General features: G+C 39.2%; 1 protein-coding gene across 2 annotated transcripts in view; it reads left to right on the forward strand.

The window, feature by feature from the left end:
• The window catches only part of GRIA1 (glutamate ionotropic receptor AMPA type subunit 1), a 192,073-nt gene that overhangs the window by 55,920 nt on the left and 109,832 nt on the right, over positions 1–26,321 (forward strand). For both annotated transcript variants that reach the window (XM_036751410.1, XM_036751411.1), the window contains exons 6-9: positions 2,179–2,283; positions 7,744–7,854; positions 8,595–8,801; positions 13,852–14,222. In XM_036751410.1, coding sequence (XP_036607305.1) covers positions 2,179–2,283; positions 7,744–7,854; positions 8,595–8,801; positions 13,852–14,222 — 794 coding nt within the window. The remainder of the gene's footprint in view (positions 1–2,178; positions 2,284–7,743; positions 7,855–8,594; positions 8,802–13,851; positions 14,223–26,321) is intronic.

The raw sequence follows: 26,321 nt of genomic DNA on the forward strand, positions 1-26,321 counted from the left end.
TCATCTTTGTCACCAACCTCACCCCTCCACCCTTCCCTCAGTTTTGCCATCATGAGTTTAAGCGAGAGCACATATTGGTGATGGCCAAAGCAGACAAAGTGTTACAAATGGTCCCCCAGGCAGCAACAATCCCATCCAGCCAATATAAAAGAGTTATACTCAACTATTCCTCAGACGGGCCCCATGCTGACTCCTGGCACCTCAAACAGGAAGCCCAAGGTGAAGTCTTCATTTTTCATTCCTGGAGTTGGCAGATAATAGAGAAGTGAGTGTAAGCATCTTACTTAGCCTGAGGAGGATGGAGCCAAGGAGAAATCCCTGATCCCCATCCATCTAGTCCATCACAGGGAGACACCAAGAAGGCTCTGGACCTGATGGATGGAGACTGTACAATTCAAGAAAATGGAAAGCTTAGTCCAACTCTGTACCTCTGTCTAGGCTGTAGTTTTACTGACATTGCCACACACTTATTTATCATGAATTCTCTGCTTTTCCCATTAGTCAAATGATAAGAAAGTATTTTTTTTAATCTTGGAAAGGCAATCTGGTGTGTTTGGGGGGGAAACTCATCTTCTGGTGGCAGAAAAGCCAAGTCCAGGCTCTAATACTTATCATCTGTGAAACAAAGGACAAATCCCCTTAATTCTCTTATCCTGTTTCCTCATCTATTAGAGGAGATGGGTGATTTTATTTAATTCGACAAACATTTATTAAGTTTCTGCTATGAGCAGAATATTATGTTCAGTGCTGCGAGAAATGAAGCATTTAGAAAAAACGAGTGGTCCTTGCCTTCATGGAATCATCATTATGGGGGTTATGGCACATAAACATAACTGTAATACAAAATGAAACATGATGAATCTATCATAAAGGTGTAAACAATGTGGTATGTTTGGTTTAAGAATCAAAAGGTCATTAGTGATTGGGGTGGAGAAAGGTAAGCTTCCTGGAGGAGGAGGCAAGAAGATGGATAGAAATTCAACATGCAGAATGAGGGAGAGCATTCCAGGAAGAGTAAACAATGTAAACAAAGGCCTAAAGGTGGGAAAGGTCCAGTTGATGTAAGTAGTCTAGTTTGGCTGGAGCTTAGAAAGAATAATATGAGATAAGGCATACATATATATGTGTATGTGTATATATGTGTGTGTATATATATTTGCATATAAAATAATATGATTTAAAGTTGGGTGGTACTAGATTGTGGACTGCCTTGAATGCTAATCTGTGTTTTGACTTTACTCAGTAGATAACAAGCAGCAGTAAAAGGGAGTGGAGCAAAGGTGTTAACTGGCCAAATCTATTTGTAAAGATGTTTGTTCTGGTAACTCTTCTGGAATGGTTTGGAATGGGGAGAGCTTGGAGACAAGAAGACCTATTAGAAGGTTGTTGCCTAGTGTCAGCCAGAGGTACTGAGGACCCTCTCCTCTCTAGGGTAGTAGCAGAGAAAAAAAGTAGAGGAGGGACAAGTTTGATAACTTGTGATAGTAGATCCCAAAGATAAGGCAACTAATTGAATGGAAGTATGAGGGAGAAGGTAGGATAATTTAAAGTTTTCAAATATGAGCACTGAGTAAGTGCTGATATCGCTGACATAAATAAAGACTTAAGAAATAAAAGGTTTTGAGGAAAAGATAATAAGCTCAGTTTGGGATGTGTTGTGTTTGTGCTACTAGTCAGACATTCAGGCATATTTGTCCTATGAGGCATTTGAGATACTAGTTTTGAGCTTTCTATAAAGGTCAGGGCTAGTAGGTGTAGTGGTCATCTGCATAGAGATGACAGAGCACTTTGTCCCCTGAACAATACATGTTGCCGAGGGTCTATAATGGGCTATCAGGCTGGAATTCAGGATAGTTGATTGCTACTCTGAGCTCTACCCTAAATTCAGTATTATGTCCTTGGGCGAGGCAATTCATTTCTTTGAAACTGATTTCACTGTTAAAAGCAGGGAGGAGGGGAAGGGCGAGAATTACACTCTTTTAAATACTCTCCAAATACCCTTTTAGTTCTGATATTGTATTTTAAAGTCCCAGCTCTGACATTTCCTGTTTAATGTTCTAAGATCATTTCTAACCTTGAAAAAAGGCTACGCTTCTGAATGAGTGGTTCATAGAAACTGAGATACAATCAAAGGCTTCTGAATTCATCCTTCTCCCCACTTGGTTTTCTCTTCTTCAGGTACGATTTGAAGGCTTGACTGGAAACGTACAATTTAATGAGAAAGGGCGACGGACCAACTACACCCTCCATGTGATCGAAATGAAACACGATGGTATTCGGAAGGTAAGGAACATAATGTTTTTGGTTCCCATGGGAGAGAACTGGGCCTCTAGCCACAGACTGTTGACTTCTCTTCCACTTACTAGTGTGACTCTGAGAGGCAGTGTGGCACCATGAAAGCAGTCCAGGACTGGAAATCAGGAGACCTGGGTTCTGTGCCCTGACTTTTACCACTTCCTTTGTGAAGAATTTTGGGCAAGATGTATTTAGTCTCAACTTTGCCATTTATGAAATGGGCTAGATGTGAAGATCAAATTGTCTGAGAAAGTTTTCTTCAAACAATATAATGGTATACATAGACAAAAGATCATTATTGTTAAGTAATTATAATATTGTTCAACTCAAGGTGAGTATTTTTCAAGAATTTAACTGTCTTCCCATGCAGAGGAAGATAGGTGCACTCATTTGTTAGTCAGATATTTTTTTCTTTTTTTTTGCAGGGGGGAAGGCAGGGCAATTGGGGTTAAGTGGGTTAAGCCCAATGTCACACAGCTAGTAAATGTGTCAAGTGTCTGAGGGCGGATTTGAACTCAGGTCCTCCTGACTCCAGGGTTGGTGCTCTACTCACTGAGCCAACTAGCTGCCCCTTGTTACTCAGATATTTTGATATGCATCATATATGTAAAGCTCTTTGCAAACTTTCAGTGTTACCATGATACTTTTTGCTGTTGTTATCATTACTGCTGTATCTGAATCCTTGGATGAGGCTCTATGGGCACCAACTTTTGATGCCTTAAAAGATGAGGATACCTTAAAAGTGATGTTATAGATGGGTTTACCCCTCCACTGATGCTGATTATAATCCTTCATGGTTATTTATTTCTTCTGTTGCTATGGACAAAAAACAAATAAACACAATCTCAAGGTTAGAAGGGCCCTCTGAAGCTATGTAGTCCAACCTACAAGTGAACAAGACTCCCTTCTACACCATACCTAACAAATTGTTGTCTAGTATTTGCTTAAAGACCTTCAATGAAGGGAAGCCACTACCTTTCAATGTAGCCCACTACACATTTAGATAGCTTTTATTTTCTTTTGAATTTTTTTTCAATTGATAAGCATTTATTTTTCCCTCCCTGTTACCTTCCCCCCAAGTTGAAAAAATAAAGGAGAAAAAGAATCCTTGCAACAAATATGCATCATCAGGCAAAATTTCCTCCTTGGCCATATCTAAAAATGTGTTTCTCATTCTACCTCTTGATAGCTCTCAGTGTTAAGTTGTTTTTGTTTTGTTTTTCTCTTGCATCAGGACTATAAATAACCCTTTGAAACTTTTACCCATTGCTATAACATCCTTTGGATTCAAGGATAACAAATGTGATTCTTTTTTCCATGGCAGCCCTTCATATACCTGAAGATAGTAACCATATCCACCTAAGTCATTTCCTCTTCAGAACAAACATCTCCAATTTCTTTTGCCCTTCCTCCCTATAGCAGGATCCAGTCCAGGGCTGTTTGAAATGGGGCCTGCAGGCCGCATGCTGCCCCAAGGGCGATTTATGTGGCCCACCTACAAGCATAGAAATTTACATAAATGCTTTAGTAAATAAAACTGGGCTACTGCAGAGCTCTCCCTAAAATGGCAAATCAAAATACATTGTCTATTGTTTCAATAAAAACCTAAGGTTGGACAGCCCTGGTCTAGTCAAAGGCCCTTCCCCATCCCAGTTGTCCTCTGGGAGATGCTCTCGATTTTATTAATATCTTTATTGCAATGTGACACTCAGAGTTGCACATGCTACTTCAGATGTGATCTCACCAAAGCATAGTATGATGGGTTATTGTCTCCCAAGTCCCGATCATTCCAGTATCATTCCAGTCTTCTTACCTCTTATTCAGAAGCACTTCCTCTTCAATCCATTGACATTAGCTACACTTTGTTCTTCACACAAGGTACTTTCTGTCTTCAGATTCCAGGCATTTTTACTGGCTGTCCTCCAGGCCTGGAACACTCTCCCTCCTCATCCCCACCTCTTGGCTTCCCTGGCTTCCTTCAAATGCCTTTGTCTACAAGAAGCCTTTCCTAATCTCCCTCAGTGCTAGTGCCTTCCTTCTATTGATTAACCTCAATTTATCCTGTGTGTAAGTTGTTTGTATTTAATTGTTTTCATATTGCCTCGCTCACTGAGCGTTTTGAGAGCAGGGACTATCTCTTGCCCTTGTATCTCCAGGGCTTAACTCATGCCTGGCACGTAGTTGGTGTTCAGCAAATGTTTATTGACTGACTGTCAATACAACCTAAGATCATATTAGCATTGGCTTCCATATCATACTATTGACTCTAATTGAGCTTGAAGTCTATAAAAACACAGAGATCTTTTCTTTCAAACTAGCCTCTGTTTAGCCATGTTCCTCTCATTTTGTACTTGTGAAGTTATTTTTGGACACAAATCAGAACTTGTGCATTTATTCCTATTAAATTTCACCTTATTAAATTCAGCCTATTCTTCTAACATGGCAGAATCTCTGGATTTTGATTCTGGTATCCAGCACATAAGATCTGCCTCCTAGCTTTATGTCACCTGCAAATTTGATAAGCATGCCATCTATTTATAGTTCTTGGGGATCATAAGTATAGGGTTGGAAGAAACCTTTGAAATCATATAGTCCAATACCCTCATTTTACAAATGAGGAAGCTAGGGCTCAGAGAGATTGTGATTTGGCCAGACTCACACAAGCGGTAACTAACAATGGCAGGATCTGGACCCCAGTCCTCTAACTACAAATCCCAAACTGCATAGCACCATGTTGCCACACCATTTAGATATGCTTTTATACAGATTATTTGTAAAAATGTTAAACAGCAGAGATGCCTAAGGCCCTTCACTAGAAACCTTTCCCCAAATTGATATTAGCCCCTCAATGATTATACTTTGGGGCCAGTCATTCAGCCACTCTCGAATCCATCCAACTATACCATCATTGAGCCCACATCTTGTCCACAAGTGGCATGATAAACTCCCTCAGAAAAGGAAATAGCCTGGTAGATCTCATTTTTTATGAAGCCAGGCTGCTTGTTTGTGATCCCCGCTCCCTTTATAAGATAGTCATTGATCATTGATTTCAGAATTTTGTCTGGAATCAGTCAAAATCCACTGGCCCATAGGGCACAGTACAATTTTCTCACCCTTTCTAGAAATCTGGACAATATTTGCCTGTCTTCCAATATTTGACATCTTTCCCATTCTCCATAATCTTTCAAAATCAGTAGCAATGGTCCAACAAATACATTTCTTTCATCATCCCAGGATGTAGTTTTAGGAGCCTAGTAACTAGTACTCTGAAAGGACAGGTGCTCATTATCTCCTGAATCATGGGTTTCAGCTTCCCATTAGCTATGTCTACTCTTTGCGATATAACAATTATGCTTCTTGTTAGGGAAAATAGAAACAGAGCCAGGGTTCAATAGTGCTACCTTCTATCCTTAATGGTCTGGTAGTAGAACAGTTAGAGTGCTGGGCCTGGATTCAGGAAAACGTGAGCTGCAGCTTCAGATACTCACTAGTTGTGTGACCTTGGGCAAGTCACTTAACCCTGTTTGTGTCAGTTTCTTCATCTATAAAATAAGCTAGAGAAGGACATGGCAAACCACCCCAGTATCTTTGCCAAGAAAAGCCCAAATGGGTTTTTCCTCTTGGGAAAATCCCTCTTGGAGTCAAATATAATCAAATAGTACAGTACCTGGCGCATATTAGATACTTAGTAAATGTTTATTGAATGACTTACTGATCTCTCATCTAGACTACTGCACGAGCCTCCTAATCACTCTTCTTTGAATCCTTTATCTTCTCCTTCTAGTCTTTCTTGTTCTTTTTCCCACAGTAATGATCTTATAGAATATCCAGATTCCTAAGACTGGCACTCAAGACCTGCCACAGGCTTTTCACCATCAGTAGGGTATTAGAGAGGATATGATCACCTTTTTTAATTACAGGAAGGATTGGGGCAGCTAAGTGGTGCAGTGAGTGGAGCACTGGCCCTGGAGTCAGGAGGACCTGAGTTCAAATCCGGCTTCAGACACTTGACACACTTACTAGCTGTGTGACCTTGCACAAGTCACTTAACCCCAATTGCCCTGCCTTTCCCCCTGAAAAAAATGAATAAACAATTACAGGAAGGGTTGTCATAGGGAAGAGGCATGAGATTTGTTTTGCTTAGTCTCAAAAGGCAGAACTAGGAACAAGGTGTAAAAGTTACAGGGTAGCAGATATCACCTTATTGTATGGAAGAACTTCCTAACAATTCATAGGAACAGCATTTCATAAGTGGAAAGGAACTTATCTAGTCCAACCCCCTTATTTGACAGATGAGGAAACTGGAGGTAAGAGCTATTAAATGACTTACCTGTGTAATTATACAGGTAGATAGGATACATTCAGGACTCAAACTCAGGTCTCTGGATTCTAATCCCAGTGTTCACACCACTGCACTATATTACCTGTCTTGAAACTTATGAGAGGTAATGAGTTTTCTACTACTGGAATCGTTCAAGTAGAGTTAGGGTAGCTACTTGGGCACATTTGATGGGGCATTTGTGATTCAGCTGGGCATTGGACTTGATGACTGTAAGTCCCCTTCCAATCCTGAACTCAATCTTTCTTAAGTGTCAAGTAGACAGCCACCTTTCAGTGACCTTCAGAATAGGAAGCACTTAAGACAACTGCAGAGACTCAAGCTGGCCTTGTCTATGAATGATGTTGGCTGGGAATTGGTCCAAATCTGAGGTCATTTTTGTCCTGAGGCAAGGGGCCAAAAGGAATGTTTCTTCTTTTCACTGAATGCCAGAGTCAGTGGTCCCAAGGAAATAAGGCAAGCCACCCAGTTCTCTGGCACCCCAGAAGAGCCATCAGGTGACCATGGAATCTTGAAGGTTATAGATGCTGAACGACAAATATGCCAAAGTTCTACCAAGATAGAGCTTCTATAATGAATGGAGTCTGTGTCTGTCACCTGAATGTCTAGCTAATTATTGAGAGGCTCATCATCAGAAAAGTTGACCACCAGGTGATACATCGTAGATTTGCAGAGATTTATTTTAGGTAACACTGTAACCTTAGGAAAGGCATTTCCTCATCTGGAAAATTGGAAAAATATGTTTACTGCCTACCCCACATAGTTCTAAGGAAAGTGCTTTGAAAAGTTGAAGTGATATATATATATATCCATATATATGTATATATATATATATATACATACATATATGTATATATATGTATGTATGTGTGTGTATTACATATATATATATATGTGTTACATATATGTATAATATATGTATATGTGTCTTTGTCATTATCATCATTTTCCAGGTGAAAATAACAATTTCTTCCATACTCATTTCACAAATTAGTTTTGAGAATCAAATAAGAAACTGTCTATTAAAATGCTTTATAAAGAATAAGGTATTTGTGGAAAAATACAGTGGAACATCCTCATCGTGTTTTTTACTATCTTCTCATTAACAGATTGGTTACTGGAATGAAGATGACAAGTTTGTCCCTGCAGCCACTGATGCCCAGGCTGGTGGAGATAACTCCAGCGTCCAGAACAGAACATATATTGTCACAACCATCCTAGTGAGTACCTAGGCTTAGAGCAGTCAGTCAATAAGCATTTATTAAGTACCTACTGTGTGCCAAATTCTGTGCTCAATGCTGGGGATATGGAGAAAGGCAAAAGATGAAGGCAAAAAGAAAGTCTCTACTCTCAAGGAGCTTACCAGGCAAATAATTATGTACAAATGGGATACACACAGGATAAAATGAAGATAGCCAACAGAGGAAATTCAATAGCTTTTAGGGAGATGAGGAAATGTTTCTTATAGAAGGTGAGATCTTTGCTGAGATTTGAAAAAAGGTATTCTGGCTATGGCTTAGGTCTGGATTGAGGTTAAGCTTTAGCGTAGTAGGAAAAAACACTGGACTTGTAGGCAGATCTGGGGTCATTTACCCTCTCAGCAACCAGATTTGTGACCTTGGACAAATTGCTTGGAAGTTCAGAGGATTTGGAGCTGGAAGTGATTTTAAAAATCACCTAGTTCAACCCCTTCTCTTCATAAATGAGAAAATTGAGACCCAGAGAAATGAAATGACTTAACTCATATTATACCGGTAATAAACAGCAGAGCCAGGATTCCCACCCAGAACATCTAATGTTAAATCTATTTTTCTTTGCTTTATACCACACCTCTCATCTGGACCTTAGTTTCCTTATATATAAAATAGGAATATTAATGAACAGGAAATTACTTCATAAAACATAAAATTTTTATTGTTTAGCTGTAAAATTGTTTCTCTCTCCTTCTCCCCTTTTCCAGGAAGATCCTTATGTGATGCTAAAAAAGAATGCCAACCAGTTTGAAGGCAATGACCGCTATGAGGGCTACTGTGTAGAGCTAGCAGCTGAGATTGCCAAACATGTAGGTTACTCTTATCGGCTGGAGATAGTGAGCGATGGAAAGTATGGTGCCCGAGACCCTGACACGAAGGCCTGGAATGGCATGGTTGGGGAACTGGTCTATGGGGTAAGTTCACAGAAGAGTTGGGTAAGTTTGAAGCCAGTGGGTGAAACAAGGGTTTAGACAAAGGTAGTTGGTACCTTCTGAGAATTATGGGCCCCTACAATCTACTAGTAGGTCTATGGCCCAGCTTCTCAGGTTGTATAACTGATCACCATATTCCTGAAGCACCTTAAAGCAGAATGGTATTGTGAAAAAGAATATTGGCTCTGGGGGCAAAAGACCTGGCTTCAGATCACACCTCTGATCCTCACTACTGTGTGACTTTGGGCAAGTCACTTAACCTCTGTGAGTCTCAGGATCCTCATTTGTAAAACGATGGGGTTCAGCTAGATGACTTCCAAGGTCCCCTCTAACTCTAGAGCCACGAACATGTAGTAACTTATGTCATGATAGAAAGAGAATTAGAGTTAATGCTGAGAGCTAAGTCTAACAACATCACTTTTTATGTGACCCCAGGCAAATCCCTTTCTCTTGCTTAGCCTCAGTTTCCTCACCTGTAAAATGAGGGTAATAACCCCAGAACTGCTTCCTTCATAGAATTACCATGAAGATCAAGTAAAATAATGGATATAAAGATCTTTATAATCATAAGGCAATATCTACATACAGCATAATCATTATTTGTAAACATGCTCATTGCCTTATTCCTAGAGTAAGGACAACTCAAAAGTCTTTTACTTATGATCCGTATTTATCTCTATATAATTTACTTATAATGGGACAATGCCTATCAAGCACTGTAACTCTCAAAGAACTCTGTGTATGTTGGCTATTCCTGAGAGTCCAGCTCTGAAGTTGGTGAAGTAGAGAAAGCACCAGGCTTGGAGTCGGCCAACATAGGTTCAAATTTCCACCCTGCTACTTTCTGCTTGAAGCTATTTACCTTTCCTGGGCCTCTTCCCTCACCAGTAAAATTATGGGGAACAGAGTTGGATGATAGGAACTCTGTAGTCTCTTCAGTTGCAACACTTTATTCTGTGTTCTAAGTTTCCCTCTGACTCTATTTTGTAATTTTTGTTTGTAAAACTAATCAGGATGACTAGGAAGCAGATGTTGGGGAAAAAAAGTGACTCCATTCACATCTGGCTCCTGAAAGACATTTAGCAAAAAATGACCTACTTTAAAAGAGAAAAGCTGATGTGTTCTTTCAATTGAAGCATCATTTTAATTGTCCAGTTAGAGGCTGCTTACCTAAAATGAGATCTCTCTGAAAGTTAAAGAACCTGTAGGCACACATTGGATAAAAATTTCACTACATGAAAATGAGTGAGAAGTTTAAATAAGTGAAAATCATAACTCATATTTGTATTGCAAATCAAGGTTTTCAAAACACTTTGCTCACAACCACCCCAAGAGATAGATACAGCAACTATTGTTATCCCTAACTTTACGGATGAGGAAACAGACACAGAGAAAAGTAAATTAACTTGCCTATGGTCACAACAGCTAGCGGGTGTATCAGACTGCAAGATTATTGTTCTTCCCCCCTCTAACAAAAGCTTCATTTCTTTTTCATGAAATCTTTCCATCGACAATTGATGAGTCACTATAGTCATCAGTTTGAGTTTTTCATAGGGCACCAGAAGAGGTAAACTGAGAATAACATAAGGTGTTTGGGAGGGAAGCATTTTGTAAAACCCTGAAATGTGAACTTTGATGTGAACTTCTGTAACCTCAGTTTTATGCAAGTCAAAATTTGGAGAAGAGGTGGGGAAAATTCAGTCTTTTGCTAAACCAATTCAGCAACTTTAACAAAGGAACAGACTTAAAATATATTGACTAGATGTGTTTCTCAGGCAGCGGGCAGCAGTCAGATCAGACATAGCGAGGCCCTCCACTACCCCCAGCATCTGTCAGAACTAAGTCTCACATCTGGGCCATTGTGTTGGTGTACTAGTATAACAGAATGAAGCTGTCAGCACGAAATAGAGACATATGGTCAAGGCTCTTGTTTTGAAAGCTGGTATTGTGATATCTGGCTATGGACATCTTTTGGGGTTTCTGAGCCAGCAGAGTTATAGAATACCCTATGATAAAATACCCTATGGCAGCAATTCATTACCCTTTTTTTGTGATATAGACCCCTTTGGCAATGAAGTGAAGCCTATGACCCCTTCCCAGAATAATGTTTTTAAATGCATAAAAATAAAATACATAGGATTAACAAGAGAAAAATTATATTGATATGCAGTTATCAAAAAAAATTATAAACAAATTTATCACAGACCCCAGGTTAAGAACATCTGCTCTTTGGGAACCTGGTTTGGGGGGCTGGCTTCTGTATTTTTTAAAGGAATTAAGTTCTGCTTTCTGCACAAAAACTCTTTTAATCAAAGAGGAAAGGAAAGTGAAAGTTAAAAGTTCAGAGGATTTCTTAACAATCAGAGTGGTCCAGTGATGATAATGGTTATCTTTACAAGGTCATGAGCTCCCCATCTTGGAGACCTTCAAACAGAACCTTCAGTAGAGCCTTCCAAAGTGAATGACCACTTTGCCAGGCATATTTTAGAGGATATTCCTATTTAGGTCTGGGTTTGACTCAATACCTTCTGAGCTCCTTTTCAATTCTAGGATTCTAAGATTCCATTGGATGCGCCATTATCATCCTCTCCTCATGAGACCTATTGCCAACAATAGCAATGTATATAGGATTTCCTTAAATGAGTGGAAGACTTAAATCTCAGCCTGTAGCACCAATATACTCCCCAGTAACCCAATCTTGCTCAAATCCCCATAGAACATAGCAAAGAAAGTGCTGACCCTGGGGCAGACCTTTCTAAAGTGGTTGTTACCATCTTTCCTGTAGGAATTTTAAAATATTGGAAGCTCATTTTACCCAGCCCTCCTCTTATCTGGACTTTCATCTTACTTGGACGATTTTTTCATGTGAGTTTTCTTGACCTACAAAGAGCTTTCTCTGCCTTCCTTTAAGGCCGAAGACTTCTTTTCCAAGTACTTCATCATATCCTGGCAAAAGAGATCCCAGGATATTTTCTCCCACATACCTTTCCAGGCCCTTCAAAATGCAAGGGAAGGTGGCTAAGCTATCTCGCTGGGTTTCTGGATGATCAGTGAGTGCTTGCACTTGACATTTCCATATTGAGCCTGCCTACTTTTTATAGCAGTTTTAATTTAATAATGAGTGCTTTCCAATTCACAAAGCACTTTTCTCCCAACATCAATAAAAGTAGGTAATGTGATCATTTCATTCATATTTTCCTAGTACAAATATTCTGATCCTCATTTTAAAGGTGAGGAAATTGAGGCTCAGGGAGGTAATATGACTTACCTAAGGTCATATAATTCACAGATGAAAGAATTAAAATTCAGTTCATCACTTGTTTCACTGTTATAAGTGGTTCAGGGGAAATTGTATTACTGTTAATGATGAGTCAGGAATAGAAAATTCTCAGTGTATTCACTTTAGCCAATCCATTGTGATGTCTCATCTCTGTAATCTAGGCCCCACCTACTTTGTCAGTTTTATTTCATACAGTTTCCCTTCATAAATGCTACATTCCAGCCCATTCTCATCTTCCATCTCCATTGGACAGTCATCTCCAATGACACAGGTCATTCCACAAGCCTAAGATGCATTCCCTCTTCGTCTCTGACTTTTAGAAACATTGTCTTTTTTCAAGGTTTTACTCAAGTACTACCTTTTTCATGAAGCCCTCTCTACCTCCCCCACCATCACCCCTTCTGGTTGTTGGTAGTGATCTCTCTCTATTCAGTTTTTCTTAGCATATACTATTTGGACTATTTTATACTCCTGGTCTGAGTAGGAAATATTCTTCTTGAGGGCAGGGATTATTTAATTCTGTTCTTTGTGTCTTCAGATTCTATCACAGTGATTCACACATGGGATATGCTTAACCAATGTTTGTTGCAGTGGACCCCCTCAGAGTGATAAGAACAATTTTAAAAAAAGACATGAGGCTAGAAAGAGACTTAAATGAATATATGTTATACAGATGTCATTTCTGTCAAGCTCAGTTTTTTTCATCATTCATACCAAACTTGGTATAGCGGAAAGACTTGTCTAAGAATCAAAAGAATTAGGTTCTAGACCTGACTCTTCCACTGACTTCTTGTTTGACCTTGGACAGTCTATGAGCCCACTTTCCTTGTCAATAAAATGAGCTTCTATTATATGACCTCTAAGGTCCTATTCTGTATTTCTGTATATCAAAATTAAATTGGTTTTTTTTTGTTTTTCTAAATTTTATTAGAATCTCTTACTTTGTATATCGACTTTATTTATAAATATGTCTCTTCCCCTCTCCCTTACCCTGAGAATAATTCCTTATAACAAAGAATAAAAAAGAAAAGAAAAAAGAAATTAGTTTAGTAAAACTAACCTGCTCATCAATTTAGTCTGACAGTATTTTGGAATGTTCTATGCACATAGTGTCCCACTTCAGAAAAAAAAAAGTGAAGGAAATCATCTTTTCTTTGCTATAAATCTTGGTCATTATAATTATATAGCATTGTTATGAGATTGTTCTTTTTTTTATTTCCATTTGTATTGTAGTACTCATATATGTTGTTTTACTGGTTATGCTTACTTTACTTCATGTGTCTTCCCATGCTTCTCTGTATACTTCATATTCATCATTTCTTATGGCTCATTAATATGCATTCCTATACCACAATTAGTTTATCCAGTGTCTAATTGATGGACATCAACTTTGATTAAAGTTCTTTATGTTTACATAGGGCATAGGGCATAGATGCTACAGGATGACTTTCTTAGACTCACTTTTCCATAAGATAAGAAAATTTTTTTCTAAAATTTATAGAGTAGGCTGCTTTATACACGGATAGTGAGTTTCCCATCATTGAAAGTATTCAAGAAGAAGCTGGATGACTACCTTTCAGGGATACTATATGAGACTCTTACATGGGATGGAAAATTGGACCAGCTGGATCCTAAGGTCCCAAATCTGAGCTTCTGTGAGTTATTAACATAACAGTGGAGACAAAGAAGGAGGAAAACTAAGTTTGAGAGACCTCCTCACTCCAATTATATTTATGTTTCCTTTTCTTCCAGAGAGCAGATGTGGCTGTGGCTCCCTTGACTATCACATTGGTCCGGGAGGAAGTCATCGACTTTTCTAAGCCTTTCATGAGTTTGGGTATCTCCATCATGATCAAGAAGCCCCAGAAGTCCAAGCCAGGGGTTTTCTCCTTCCTGGATCCCCTAGCCTATGAAATTTGGATGTGTATAGTGTTTGCTTACATTGGCGTGAGCGTTGTGCTCTTTCTGGTCAGTCGCTTCAGCCCCTATGAGTGGCACAGTGAAGAATTTGAGGAAGGACGTGACCCAGCAACCAGTGACCAGTCCAATGAGTTTGGGATCTTCAACAGCCTCTGGTTCTCTCTGGGAGCCTTCATGCAGCAAGGCTGTGACATTTCACCCAGGTTGGTAATCTTTTCTCCATCCTCTTGCTCATCTTCCCTGCCAATCCCTTGATGAAGGGCTTGGGATTTCCTCTCATTCAATGTTCCAGATTGAGTTTTGTTTTTGTTTTGCTTTGTTTTACCATGTAAATTTCTCAGCTGAAACTTTCATTCAATTCCCAGTTGGAAATGAGGAATATCTACAACATAATTTTCATATTGGTCCCATTGCTGAGCCACCTCCCCTTGATGACCTCAAGTATGCAAACAGAATATCATGTTCACATAAGCCAAATATAACAAAGAAAGCAAAGCTGCCACCTACAAATTCATATTTTATAATCTATATTTTCATATTCCAAAACTGCCTAAAGGATGTGGAAATGGCATAATGTAGGCTTTATATTCTTTACCTTATTTGATCTTCCTATGAGCAGGAAGCAAAAGAGTTTTTTTGGTTGATTGGTTGGTTGGATTTTTTGGTATTTGTTTTACAGATTTGATCATGGAAATCCACAACGGGAAAGTGACTTCCTCAAGGTCACTCAGAAAGTCAGTATCAGAGGCAGGATTGGAGCCCAGATTTCTTGCCTGCTTCAGTCCAGTAGTGGAAAGAAGCCTGACATGGGAGTCAGTAAATCTGGATTCATCTCCCAGCTGTTCCAGTAACTCATTGTGTGACCTTGACCAAATCACTTTCCTTTTGCAGACCTCATTTGTTTAATAATAATAATAACTAGCATTTATGTAGTACTTTAATATTTGCAGAGTACGTACATATTATTTCATTTGATCCATACAGTAATACAGTGAGGAAGATACTGTTATTATACCCATTTTAAAGATAAGTAAACTGAAGCTGGGAGATACTTGCCCTGGGTCACACAGCTAGTAAGTGTCTGAGGCAAGATTCAAACTTAGATCTTTCTGACTCTAAGCCAGGCTTTCTATCCACTGCATGATCAAGCTGCCTTTCAAATGATGAAATTAGCCTAGGGATCTTAGACTAGGCCCTTCCAGTTCTAACGTTCTTTGATATTGGGGAAAGACAACTGCTTTTGAAGTCAGAGGACCTGCTTCAAATCCCAGCTGTGCCAATCAATGCCAGTGTGACCTTAGGAAAGTCACTTAACATCTCTAGACCTTAGTGTCTTCACAAGCAAATAATTGGATATTTGACTTAATGACCTCTTAGGCACCGTGGCCTCATGGATAGAATAGTGTACCTTGAGCTAGAAGAACCAGGATTCAAATCTTGTCTCTTACACTACCTTTGTGACCCTTGGTTTACTCCTCTGAGCCTCATGAAGGGGGAAAGTGATTGGCACACATGGCCTCTGATGTTCCTTTCAGCTCTAGATTTATTATCCTTTGGTTTTTCTAGCTCTTTATTTATGGCCCCATGATACAATAATTCTATGGTATCAGGTGCCTTCGAGGTCTAATGTTCTTTGTTCTATGTTAAAAGGTACCTTGCAGGTTTATCATTTTATGATTACACAACCAATGCAGGGACACCGTCTCAAGAAGGTTCCTGTAAAAAACTGAACTTCACTCAACCCATATACATTAAACAAACATTAACAGTGCTAATGCCAGCTCTCTCAAACTCATATTTTCAAGGCGCCAGAAGAAAAAGGGAAAAAAATCATAACTTTCTGAACCTCTGCCTACTCTAATTTTGGAGAATCTCTCCCTCAATTAAACCGTTCAAGCCTTGAACTTTCAGAGCAAGCCAAGGAGAAAGCAATTTGATTTCTCCCTTGCTGCTGGCCAGAACTGCTGACTGAAACAAGGAGAACAATGCTTTCAGATTCTTATTCAGGAATGCTTTTATCCTTCTCCACCACACTTATTTTAATACCTCTAGGAGCTTCTGAAAGTTCTACCCTCTCCCCCTTTGTAAGAAGCTGTGAAGTGACTTAATACAATAGTTCAGGTTTTGAGTTCCATCCATTTGGAGCTAAGGATTAAACTTGAAGCATAAATAAGTATTTAGTTGGAAAATCTCATGGGACTGTCTGAGTCCACTGTCTATGATCTGTGCTACAGGGACCCCATCAATTTGAGGGCAGGCTGAAGCAGCTATTATCACAGAAATTTAGAGCTAGCCCAGCTCCCTCCCTCCAGACAGGTAAAGTATTCATATCACCGTTTTAATGATGATATGGCTGAAGGCCCTTAAGATTAAGTAAGTAAGTGGTAGAGGAAACAGAACCTAGCTTCACTTACCTCTCTGTTTAATGATTTTTTCCCCCACTTTACCAACCTGCCTCTTTACAAACATCATTTACTTAATTCTTGTAAGTGTTCATTTGCAAGCTGATATAGGTAGATACATAATTAGATCATAGATAATAGAAAGGAAGGGAAGAAAACAGAAAGTCAGGGAGGAATGAGGGGAGGGAGTTAAGGAGAGTGGAGGACGGAAGGAAGGAAGGAAGGAAGGAAGGAAGGAAGAAGGAAGGAAGGAAGGAAGGAAGGAAAGGAGGGAGGAGGGAAAGGAGGGGGGAAGAAAGAAAGAAACAAAGAAAGACAGACAAAAAAGGACATACTAGACACTTCAAGGATACAGATACAAGCAAAAGGGATAGTCCCTTCCTTCAAAGAGCATACATTTTAATTAGGTAAGACAAATACATGAGGATTGTTGAAAAGGAGGAAGAACGGTGTGCATATGACTGGAAAGCAGTATAGATGGAAGAGAATTTTATCAAGGGAAGTTGGCTTGTATAAATGACTGCTAGTCTTAATATCTCTTTCCCAAACTCATTCAGATTGGATTTACCCACAGGCTTCTGATATCCTTTTAATCAACCCCTGTAGGCCCAGGGCCACCCAGACCCAGTGGATGGTGTAAAACAAGGCAGAAATTCACAAGTTGTATATACTATAGGATCAAACCTTCACTTCTGACTACGTGATCCTGGACTTATTCTGGCTTTATCCTGATAAAGTAGACACATGGTCCTTCATGAATCTGTTATGTTTCTAAGAAACAAAAAGCCTTATAATTTCAAGTGTCTTACTAGTCCCAGGAATTCTCATTCATTCTCATTTATTCTCTCTCTCTCTCTCTCTCTCTCTCACCCCCCCTCCCCCTCTCTCCCTCCCTCCCTCCCTCTCCCTCTCCCTCTCCTTTTTATTTTTTTTATATTTGCCATTGTATACTTCCTGTAGCCTCATAGTTGCTATGGAATTTGTATGTGAATGCAAAGGTCAGTCAGCCATTGGTTATCAGAACAGGCATTTCTCGTTGGCCAGCTTGTTCCCATGCAGGGAGGCTGGGTATCAGCTTTCAAGTGTTCTAGAAGGGCCACCACCTCCCTGGCCCAGCATTTCATCTCACTGGGAGTAATTAACTACAGCAGGTAAAGATAATTCCTCTACATTTCAGGATATTTCTAGAATGAACAAAGAAAGTTCTGCAAGTTGAAATATTGATTTCTCCTTGTTCCTTGACTACTCCCCTCTGGTCTATAAAAAAAACTAAAATGCCCTGAGTTATATTGGCTCCCAGGAGCATGTGGCAATGGCTTTGAGAACACAAGGGGAAAGTAAAAGTGAGCTAAAGTGACCCATCTTTAACCCCCTAGCTCATAGGAAATTAATCTTCAAATGGTTAGAGGAGCCATAATAACAAGTTACCATTTCTTTATTCTTACAAAATATTTTGCATCTTTCACCTTATTTCATCTTCAAAATAGCCCTGTGAGGCAAGAAGTACAGGTATTGCTCTACATATCTTACAAAGGATAAAATGGAGGTCCATTTTTCCAAGGGGACATGACTCCCTCAAGGTGACTCAGAAGGTCAATGTCAGAACCAGGACTGGACCCCATGTGTCCCGACTGACTCAGTCCAGTATTCTTTCCATCAGACCTTACAGCCTGTGTTCCTTAGCTTACCACAAAATCATCAAGAAACTCTCTAAGCCACTGTACATCAATTTTATTGGCCATGAGGTATCATCTGCACACCGTCTGGATCCACAGTTAACTGAGTGTTAAGTCCCACAATTCAGCTGCTACTGGCCGGGTACTCAGGGAGTTGACATGTGCAGCTGCTGCCTGCTGATTTATGTCTCGAGCTGCATGCAGAAGTGGCTAGCCTATGATAGAGATGGACACTCATTCCCTTCTTTGGAATTTTGGAGGGACATTCATCTGGTTTTTTAGCTTCTCTTTAATTTACTGATCTCTGCATTGGCACCTGTTATCAGAGTAGGGAGAGAGGGGTTGGGGGATGGCAGTTTTTTCTTCTGGCTGCTGTGGGTACAGCTTTATGGAAGTAAGTGGGAACTAGTCAGTTGATGAATATAAAATATTTCTGAATTTATACTTTGTTCTGTGTTAGCTGCTGGGAGGCAAGAGGGGGAGAGAGAAATAAGTACTAAAACAGGTCCCTATTGAAGGAAATATAAGTTTTGTAACCTCTGCCTCACCTCCCTCATTCCTACTGTCAAGTTTTGCATACAAAAAAGTCTTTTGAATTGGAGGGCCTGGGTCTTAAGCCTAGCTATGATACTTCATAGCTACAGGGAATTGGGCAAACCGTTTCATCCCTCTCGATCTCAGTTTACTCATCTGTAAAAAAAAAAAAAAGAATGTTTGTCTACATGACATCTAAGAGTCCTTTAAGTTCTAAACCCTATGATTTAGAGGCAGCTAAGTAGTACAGTGGATAGACCCCTGGACCTGGAATCAGTAATACCTGAGTGTCTCACACACTGTGTGACCCTGGGCAAGTCACTTAACCTCTGTCTGCCTCAGTTTTCTTTTCTGTCAAATGAAGATAATAATAGCACCTACCTCACATGGTTGTGGTGAGGATCATATGAGGTAGTATTTTAAAGCACTAAGCACAGTGCTTAGTAGGTGCTAAATAAAAATGTTTTCCCTTCTCTTTCCTCCCCTTCTGCTCAGAAACTTTCGGTGGTTCTCTATTGGCATAAAGTACAAATTACTCACACTAGTACTTAAAGCCTTTCATGATGTGAGCCCACTCTACCTTTCCATTTTGTCAGTTGCTTCTCCCCTACATCTATTCCACTCTTCAACCAAATTGGAGTACTCTCTATTTTGAATCTTCCTACTTACATTCCTTCCTCTGCTCAAGATTGTCTCTCCACTAAATGCCCTCTTTGTCTTCTCTACTCAGTGCCAAACTCTGATTTTCTAATTCCTACTCATCCTTCAAGGCATAACCTCAAGGATCACCTCCTTCAGGAAGCCTTCCCTAATCATTCCCAAGCTGGAAGTAAGCACTCCTGAATTTGAGTGATCTATTTGTATCTCATGTGTACACTCACCTCATTCTATGTTAACTGTGCATATTAACAACCCCTGATAATACAGGAGCTCCATGAAGATTCTATTCCCATCTACCCAGTAGCACAGAGCATTCAGCATATTAGAAACTCCATATGCATGCATACATGTGTGCAGGAAGACTCCCTAGAGGAGAGGAAGACTTTAGATTTACCTTGAAGAAGGATAGAATTTTAATAGTCAGAGAGGAACAGAGAAAGTATTACAGGGATAGGACTAGCCTGCGCAAAGACAGGGACAGTAAGGCATAAGCCAATGGAGAACTGGGTTTTGTTGATGCATCACAACCTTATATCACACTGCTGACATGGTGATAGCCAGAAGGACATCCAAGGCTCCTACAGCAAGCTAATAAGCTGTTGACCACATTGCTGACCCATACATAATGTCCCAGATTGATGCTAGAGGACAAGTTTTGGGAAACAAAAAAAGACCTGTATTAGTGCTGGTATAAGCTAGTACAGAAGAAGTGAATTGGGACTCAGGAGATCTGGATTCTTGCCCTAGATTTGCCATGAATTTGCCATATGATCTTAGGCAAATCACTTCTTTTTTCTGGACCTCAGTTTCCTCTTCTATGAAATATGAAATATGCTCTGTGTTCTAGGATCCTTTCTAGTTCTGACATTGTGTTCTAAGGACTTTTTACCTCTGATATTCTATGTTCTATGGTTCCTTTTATCACTAAAAATCCCTTCTGCTTATGAAATTCCATGGTTCTATACTTTTCAGGACCTCTGTCATATTTGACATGTCTGGATATAATTCCTGCCTTCCTAAGACCATAGCATCAGCCAGAACTCTCTGCTTTGCTGAATTCCCATGCATAGCACCTCCTGACTGCTTCTTTCCCATGATCTCCCACATTGCTACATCACATACGATGTTTCAGTGACTGAAGAACACCCTGTACTGGTAGATTGTCTGGTGCTGGAGATTCTGATTAGCACCTTCATAGCTACTATGGGGAATTATTATTGAGTGATATCTCTGTTTAGAAAAAGGGGGAAAAAGCTATTTTTCAGCAGTAAATTGAGCATATTGAGAGCCCAGCAAGTATTTGAATGAATAGAGTATTTTGAAATCTAAACTGATAGTTTCATAACTAAGACCATTGAAACATTATCTATGTAACTATGGACAAGCCATTCCCTCTCTATGGAACTCAGTTTACTGCTCTATAAAAATTAAGAGTTAGAGAGAAGCACCATTGTATGGTTATTGTCCTTCATTCTCAAAGAGGACCAAAATGAAATCCCTATCTTAGGGGTTGTTGTATAGAGAATAGAGAGCTAGTTTTAGAGTTCGGAGATCTGAGTTTAAGTCCTACCTTTGACACTTTGACACTATTTTGATACTGGTTGTATTGTGACCCTAAGCCTTTGAAGAGACATCAGGGTTTACACAATTCTTAGCAGTAAAACTGCTCTTACACCAATAAGTACGTACACAGCTTTCAGCATCTGACAGAATATAAGCAATCTTGCATTCCAGCCTAATTCCAGGAGGAACATGAAAGTAGATAAAAGTAGTACAAGATGTTGATGCATTCACGTTTGTCCTCAGAAAACACTTCTTACAGTGCAAATTCCAAATAGAGTAGGAGAGGTCACTTTTGTATTGTTTTATGAGCACATGCTCTTTGTCACTTATGCCAAATGTCACCACATCTCTAAATTGTTTGCTCAGAGAAGGCCGCATAACAAAATAATCAGAGTTAGCAGCTTTGAGACACAATGCATTTGTGGACCTGCATGGGGATTTAAAGCTAGAAAAAATGGAATGAGGAAGAAAAACATTTCCATTTCTTTTATATAACTATGTACAAGATACAGGGTGGGAATAGAGTGGAGGTTTTAATGATATTCCTTCAAATAGCAGTAGACTAGGAATCAGGAAACCTGAGTTCTTGTCCCTGCTCTAAACATCACTGTGTGAGACATTTCATTTCTCTAGACCTAAGTTTCATCCTCTATTAAATAAGCAGGTTGCATATGATCCATTTTAAAAGAGCATTTACTCTCTAATTTTCTCCCTTCTGAGGTCTCTTCCAACTCTTGTATTCTGTTTTCTGTATTCTAAGGCTTCTTCTAGCTCTAAAATTCTAAGGTTTGATGGATTCCCAAAATGAGTAGGAGATTGAAGTAGATATCCTAGTGGGAAAGGAGTTCAAATGACAGTGGCTTTTCTGGAAAGACTAGAACAGAGAAAAATCTAGACAAGAAATGTGATTTGATATGAACCTACATCCTCTGTATTTTCTGGACTGTATAAAAGCTCCCCTCTAAAGTCTTGCTCTGTCTCACAGTGGTATGGAAATGATCTTGAGTTTTTGAAAACCCTGCCAACAGACCACTAACTCTAGTGGGCCCTATCAACCTGGAAAGGTTTTATTATGTGTCTGGGGATTTGTTTGGCACATGAGGACCACCATAACTAGATATGAAAGGGCTAATTGCATCTCCAGAATGGATGAATTAATGAATTAAAAGCTTTTATTAAGCATTTAATATGTGCCAAACACCATGTAAAGCACTGGTGATACTAATACTAAAAGAAGTCATTTCCTGCTTGAAGCAACTTACATTGTAATGGGGAAACATCTTAGGAACTGGTGGCCAAAGAAAGGAGTTATGGATCTGGGAAGGAACAAAGATGGCAAATACTGAATAATCGGGCCGTCAATTGGCATAGCCTTATTAGAGTCAATGATTACAATTCTCAGAAAAGGAGGTAGAGATGGGGGGAGGGTGTTGGAGTGTTATAAAAATGGTTATGGTGAAGATAAGGCTATGTGGTCTCCCAAGGAATATCAAACCAAGTAGATATGCCCCTCCCAGGTCCAATCATTGGAGGGTCAGTGGGGTGAGTGGAAAATGCCCAAAATGAAGATGCATGATCTCAAATAGTTCATTGTAGACATACCTACAAGTTCATTTTAGTCTTAAGGTGAAGAATTATTGTTTCAATAGTAACTCATGAAATCATCCATTTTGGCATGGAATGGGTTTTGAGGGGTAACCAGCCTTACAAAACCATAAGTCTTTAGTAGTGTTGAAATATAGAAACTCAAGGTTATGGTTCACAAAGATCGTATTCCTCATAGGCATGGAAGGACACCTTTGAGCAGTGTAAGGACTTTCTTTAAATCATCTAAACAGGAGGGTGGAAAAAAACCACATCCTTTGAAATTAACCCCCAAGGAGAAAATGTATCTTTGAACAAAAGACCAGGTCAAAGGAAATAAATAGCAGTTTCCCCCCAAAAAAATGGCTTTTGTTGACCTCTAAGTATGATGAAGACTGCAGGTTATATCCACAGGTTGTCAGAAAGATTGAAAAATGAAAACTGTCAGCTTCACTGACAAGCGGTTACCTGCCAGTTGAAGTCATGGGTCTTACTATGCAGTGGATGTGTTGGGGCATTTGATAAGGAGGAGGTGACTCAGTCATGAATAACACAGCCAAAGACTAGAATCACAGATTAATGGAGCTGGAGATATATTAGAACACAAAATATTAAAGGTCAAAATGAAACCTAGAATATAGCCCATAGTATGACTAACTTTGGAAGGATGCCATAATGTAGAAAGTTAAAGCTTTTATATTTAAGGCTCTTAAAACATATAGTATCAGGGCTGGAAAGAATCTCAACAATATAATTTTTGATCAGTTAAGGTTTGGTTTAATCCCTAAGGCTCTTTGCAATTCTTTGCCCTTAGAGACCACCTTAATACATTCATTTCATTTTATAGGGGCAGAAATTTGTGACTCAGAAGTTAAGTGATTTATCCAAGGTAATATAGTGAAAAGAATAGTGCTAGGACTAGAACCCAAGTCTCTAAGTCTAGGCTTATTTCCACCACATTCCCTCATACATACTTAAGACTTTGAACTAACATTTTCTTTAAGCATTTATAAGTGGGATGAGGCAGACCAAGATCCCTATATTGCTGCTTTGGTACTAATCTCCTTAGGGATTTTTTGGAATTCTCATTTTCCCTAGGCTCCCTTCTCTGAAAATGTCTCCATTGTGTCACTATTGAAAAGTAAAATCATCTTTCTCTTAAATGCATTAACAGTGACATTCCCATGCAAAGTTTGGCTCTTTTTCATCTTGTGAATGCTCTGTTCTTTATGCCAAGTACTGTGAAATATTCAGGATTTGAGAAAACTAAAGAGCTCCCTCTTTTTCTCATAGCAAAACAAATACACAAAAACCATACCCAATGAAAAAAGAACCATACTGGCAGCAATGGAAAAATTCTATTGTTTAGTGAAACCACTCTCTTCCCATCATGTCCAGCTTGTGACACAGTCCAAATGTATCCAACATTGTTCAATGTGAAGAAGAAGATATAAAGGAATTGTTGCACACACACAAAAAAATTTGGAAATGTGGCCTCTTTGCACAAGAACACGAGAAGGCAAAACCCATATGAAACAATGAGAATATAGCAAAGTTTGTAGCTGCATGCTGTTAGTGATAAATGGTATACAAATGAGATAAAAGAGAGGTCATAGAACACATGGTACTTGAGCCATGTTTTGAAAGATGCATAATGGAGGTGGCAAAAACAGTGATTATAACAAGCAGTATGATGTACTGGGTAGCATGTCAGCCTTGGAGTCAGAACCACCTCACTTCAAGTCATGCCTCTGACATATATGTGTTCATGACCCTGAACATTAAATCACTTAACCTCTCAGTGCCTGAAACGACTATAAGATTATAAGCTTCAGAACACTTCCTCATATTCATTGGTAGAGGAAATTTGCCAACCTGGAGTGCCCTATACCAGTGAACTTACAGGTCCAGAGCAAAATCACGATGACAAGGTGATAGCTCTTGTCTCCATAATAATTTTCATTGTAGAGTTTGTGTTTGATGAAGCAGTCAACATTAAACCACTGTAAACTGTTGCACAAAGAAATAATATGATGACAATGGTATTTTAGTGGTGTTGGTCTGGAATCAGTACATTAGAAAATGCAGAACAAGGAAATTATTATGGTAATAGAGTTGTAAAGTAATAAGGGTCTTAATTAGGAGGTAGTGAACATGGGGGCAGAAAAAAAATTGTCTCAAACAACATTCCAGTGGCAAGAACAGTCCATAAGGATTATAAAATTTAGCTCTGGAATGGATCTTTAAAATCATTTTATACATCTCAGATTTCATTTTACAGAACTAAGGTCCAGAGAAGAGAAGTGACTTGCCCAAAGGCACACAATAATTAAGTCATCAAAGCTACTCAGGATTTGAACCTATACCCCTGTCTCCAAAACCACTACTCTTTGTACTATACCATCTTTCCCTCTTAAATCAGACCAAATTCAGTCATGTAGGTATTTTGTTCTTCATAGTGATCACTCACAAGCAGATAGCCACGGTATCAAGTAATACAGGTCTTGTGAACTTAGGATTGTGACCTGAATATTTATGAGATCAGCTCTAAGCCAAAAGCAAGAAGTCTTTTTGGATGGTGGAAATAAGTTGGCTGAAGTCGGAACTATTCAAAGCAATGAGTGACTCTAAGGTAAGAGTCAGAACCTTGGTCAAAGTAAACAAAACACAAGGAGCGATAGGTACTTCAGCACCATGGAGAGGTACAGGAAAGCTGCCAGGAATTGTAAAGTCAGCTCTGACCAATGCTTCTTACCAAAGAAGTTTCACTTCACTCTGACCAAGATTTCCTGATCTCTGTATCAGAATGATACAGAATCCAAGTAGATCAAATGCAATAGAAACTCTGACTCACAACTGTGGCCTCAGCCAAGATCCTCAGCATGTGACAATATTCCCCTGAATTAGAGGACTTCATATTGATTAGACTATTATATCATTATTAACTGAATATATCCTTTTTTCAACCTTATGAAGGTATAAGAGATGAAAATAGATAGTATATTAGTTTTGTCATTAGCTTGCTATAAGACCTTCAAAAGGTCACTTGACTGTATCTCTCACTGTTCCGTTAAAGATCATAGGATGGATTGGTCCAAAGAATCAGGAATCTTTAGCTGGAAGTCACCTCAGAAGCCATCTAGTTGAATCTTCCTCACTTTAGAGATAAGTAAACTGATACCCAGGATGGTTAAGTAATTTGTCGAAGGTTCTTCCAGTCATAAATGACAGAGGCAGTGAGATCATATTTGTAAAGCATTTTAATTTGGGGCCCTGGCCCTCTGATTCCAAAGCTAGTGTTCTTTCCATTACAACATGCTGCCTCATAGATGACTATTTGATTTCTAAGGTACTTTCCCTAGTTGACATTTTGTCTTCTGAGCTCCCTTTTTAGCTCTGACATTCCACCTTTACCCAAATTGATTTAGACAATGTATCCATCTTCATAAAATATTATAGAATGGGCTTCTTAGAAAAACTGTTTCTTTGGTCTGTTCTAGCATTCAGTTGTCTAGGAGCACATTCCCATTCTGCCATTCTGTATTCTATGTACCTTCCAAGTTTTACATTTTCTGCCAAGTCTGGTTGTTAACCTTATTCCCTGATGCTTTCCATGTTCACTAGTTGTGTCTAAGATAATCAATGACCTCTAAGACCTACCGCAAAGGAACAAAGGAAAGGAGCTTTGGAGTTATCTGGCTTGTGGCCTGTGAGGTGCTGTTACCTTTATCCAGATAGAGAGGGGTGGGGTTGGGGAATCCAACCATGCTCTGGAGAGGTGCCAATTTTGGTCATAGCTATTTGCCCAACACTGATTCAAATTTTCTGTTCTCATCTCTAAAACACTAGAAACTATTCTCTTGAACATTAAAACAGAAGTTTG

Source organism: Trichosurus vulpecula, chromosome 3 (assembly GCF_011100635.1).
Source record: "Trichosurus vulpecula isolate mTriVul1 chromosome 3, mTriVul1.pri, whole genome shotgun sequence".
NCBI lineage: Eukaryota > Metazoa > Chordata > Mammalia > Diprotodontia > Phalangeridae > Trichosurus > Trichosurus vulpecula.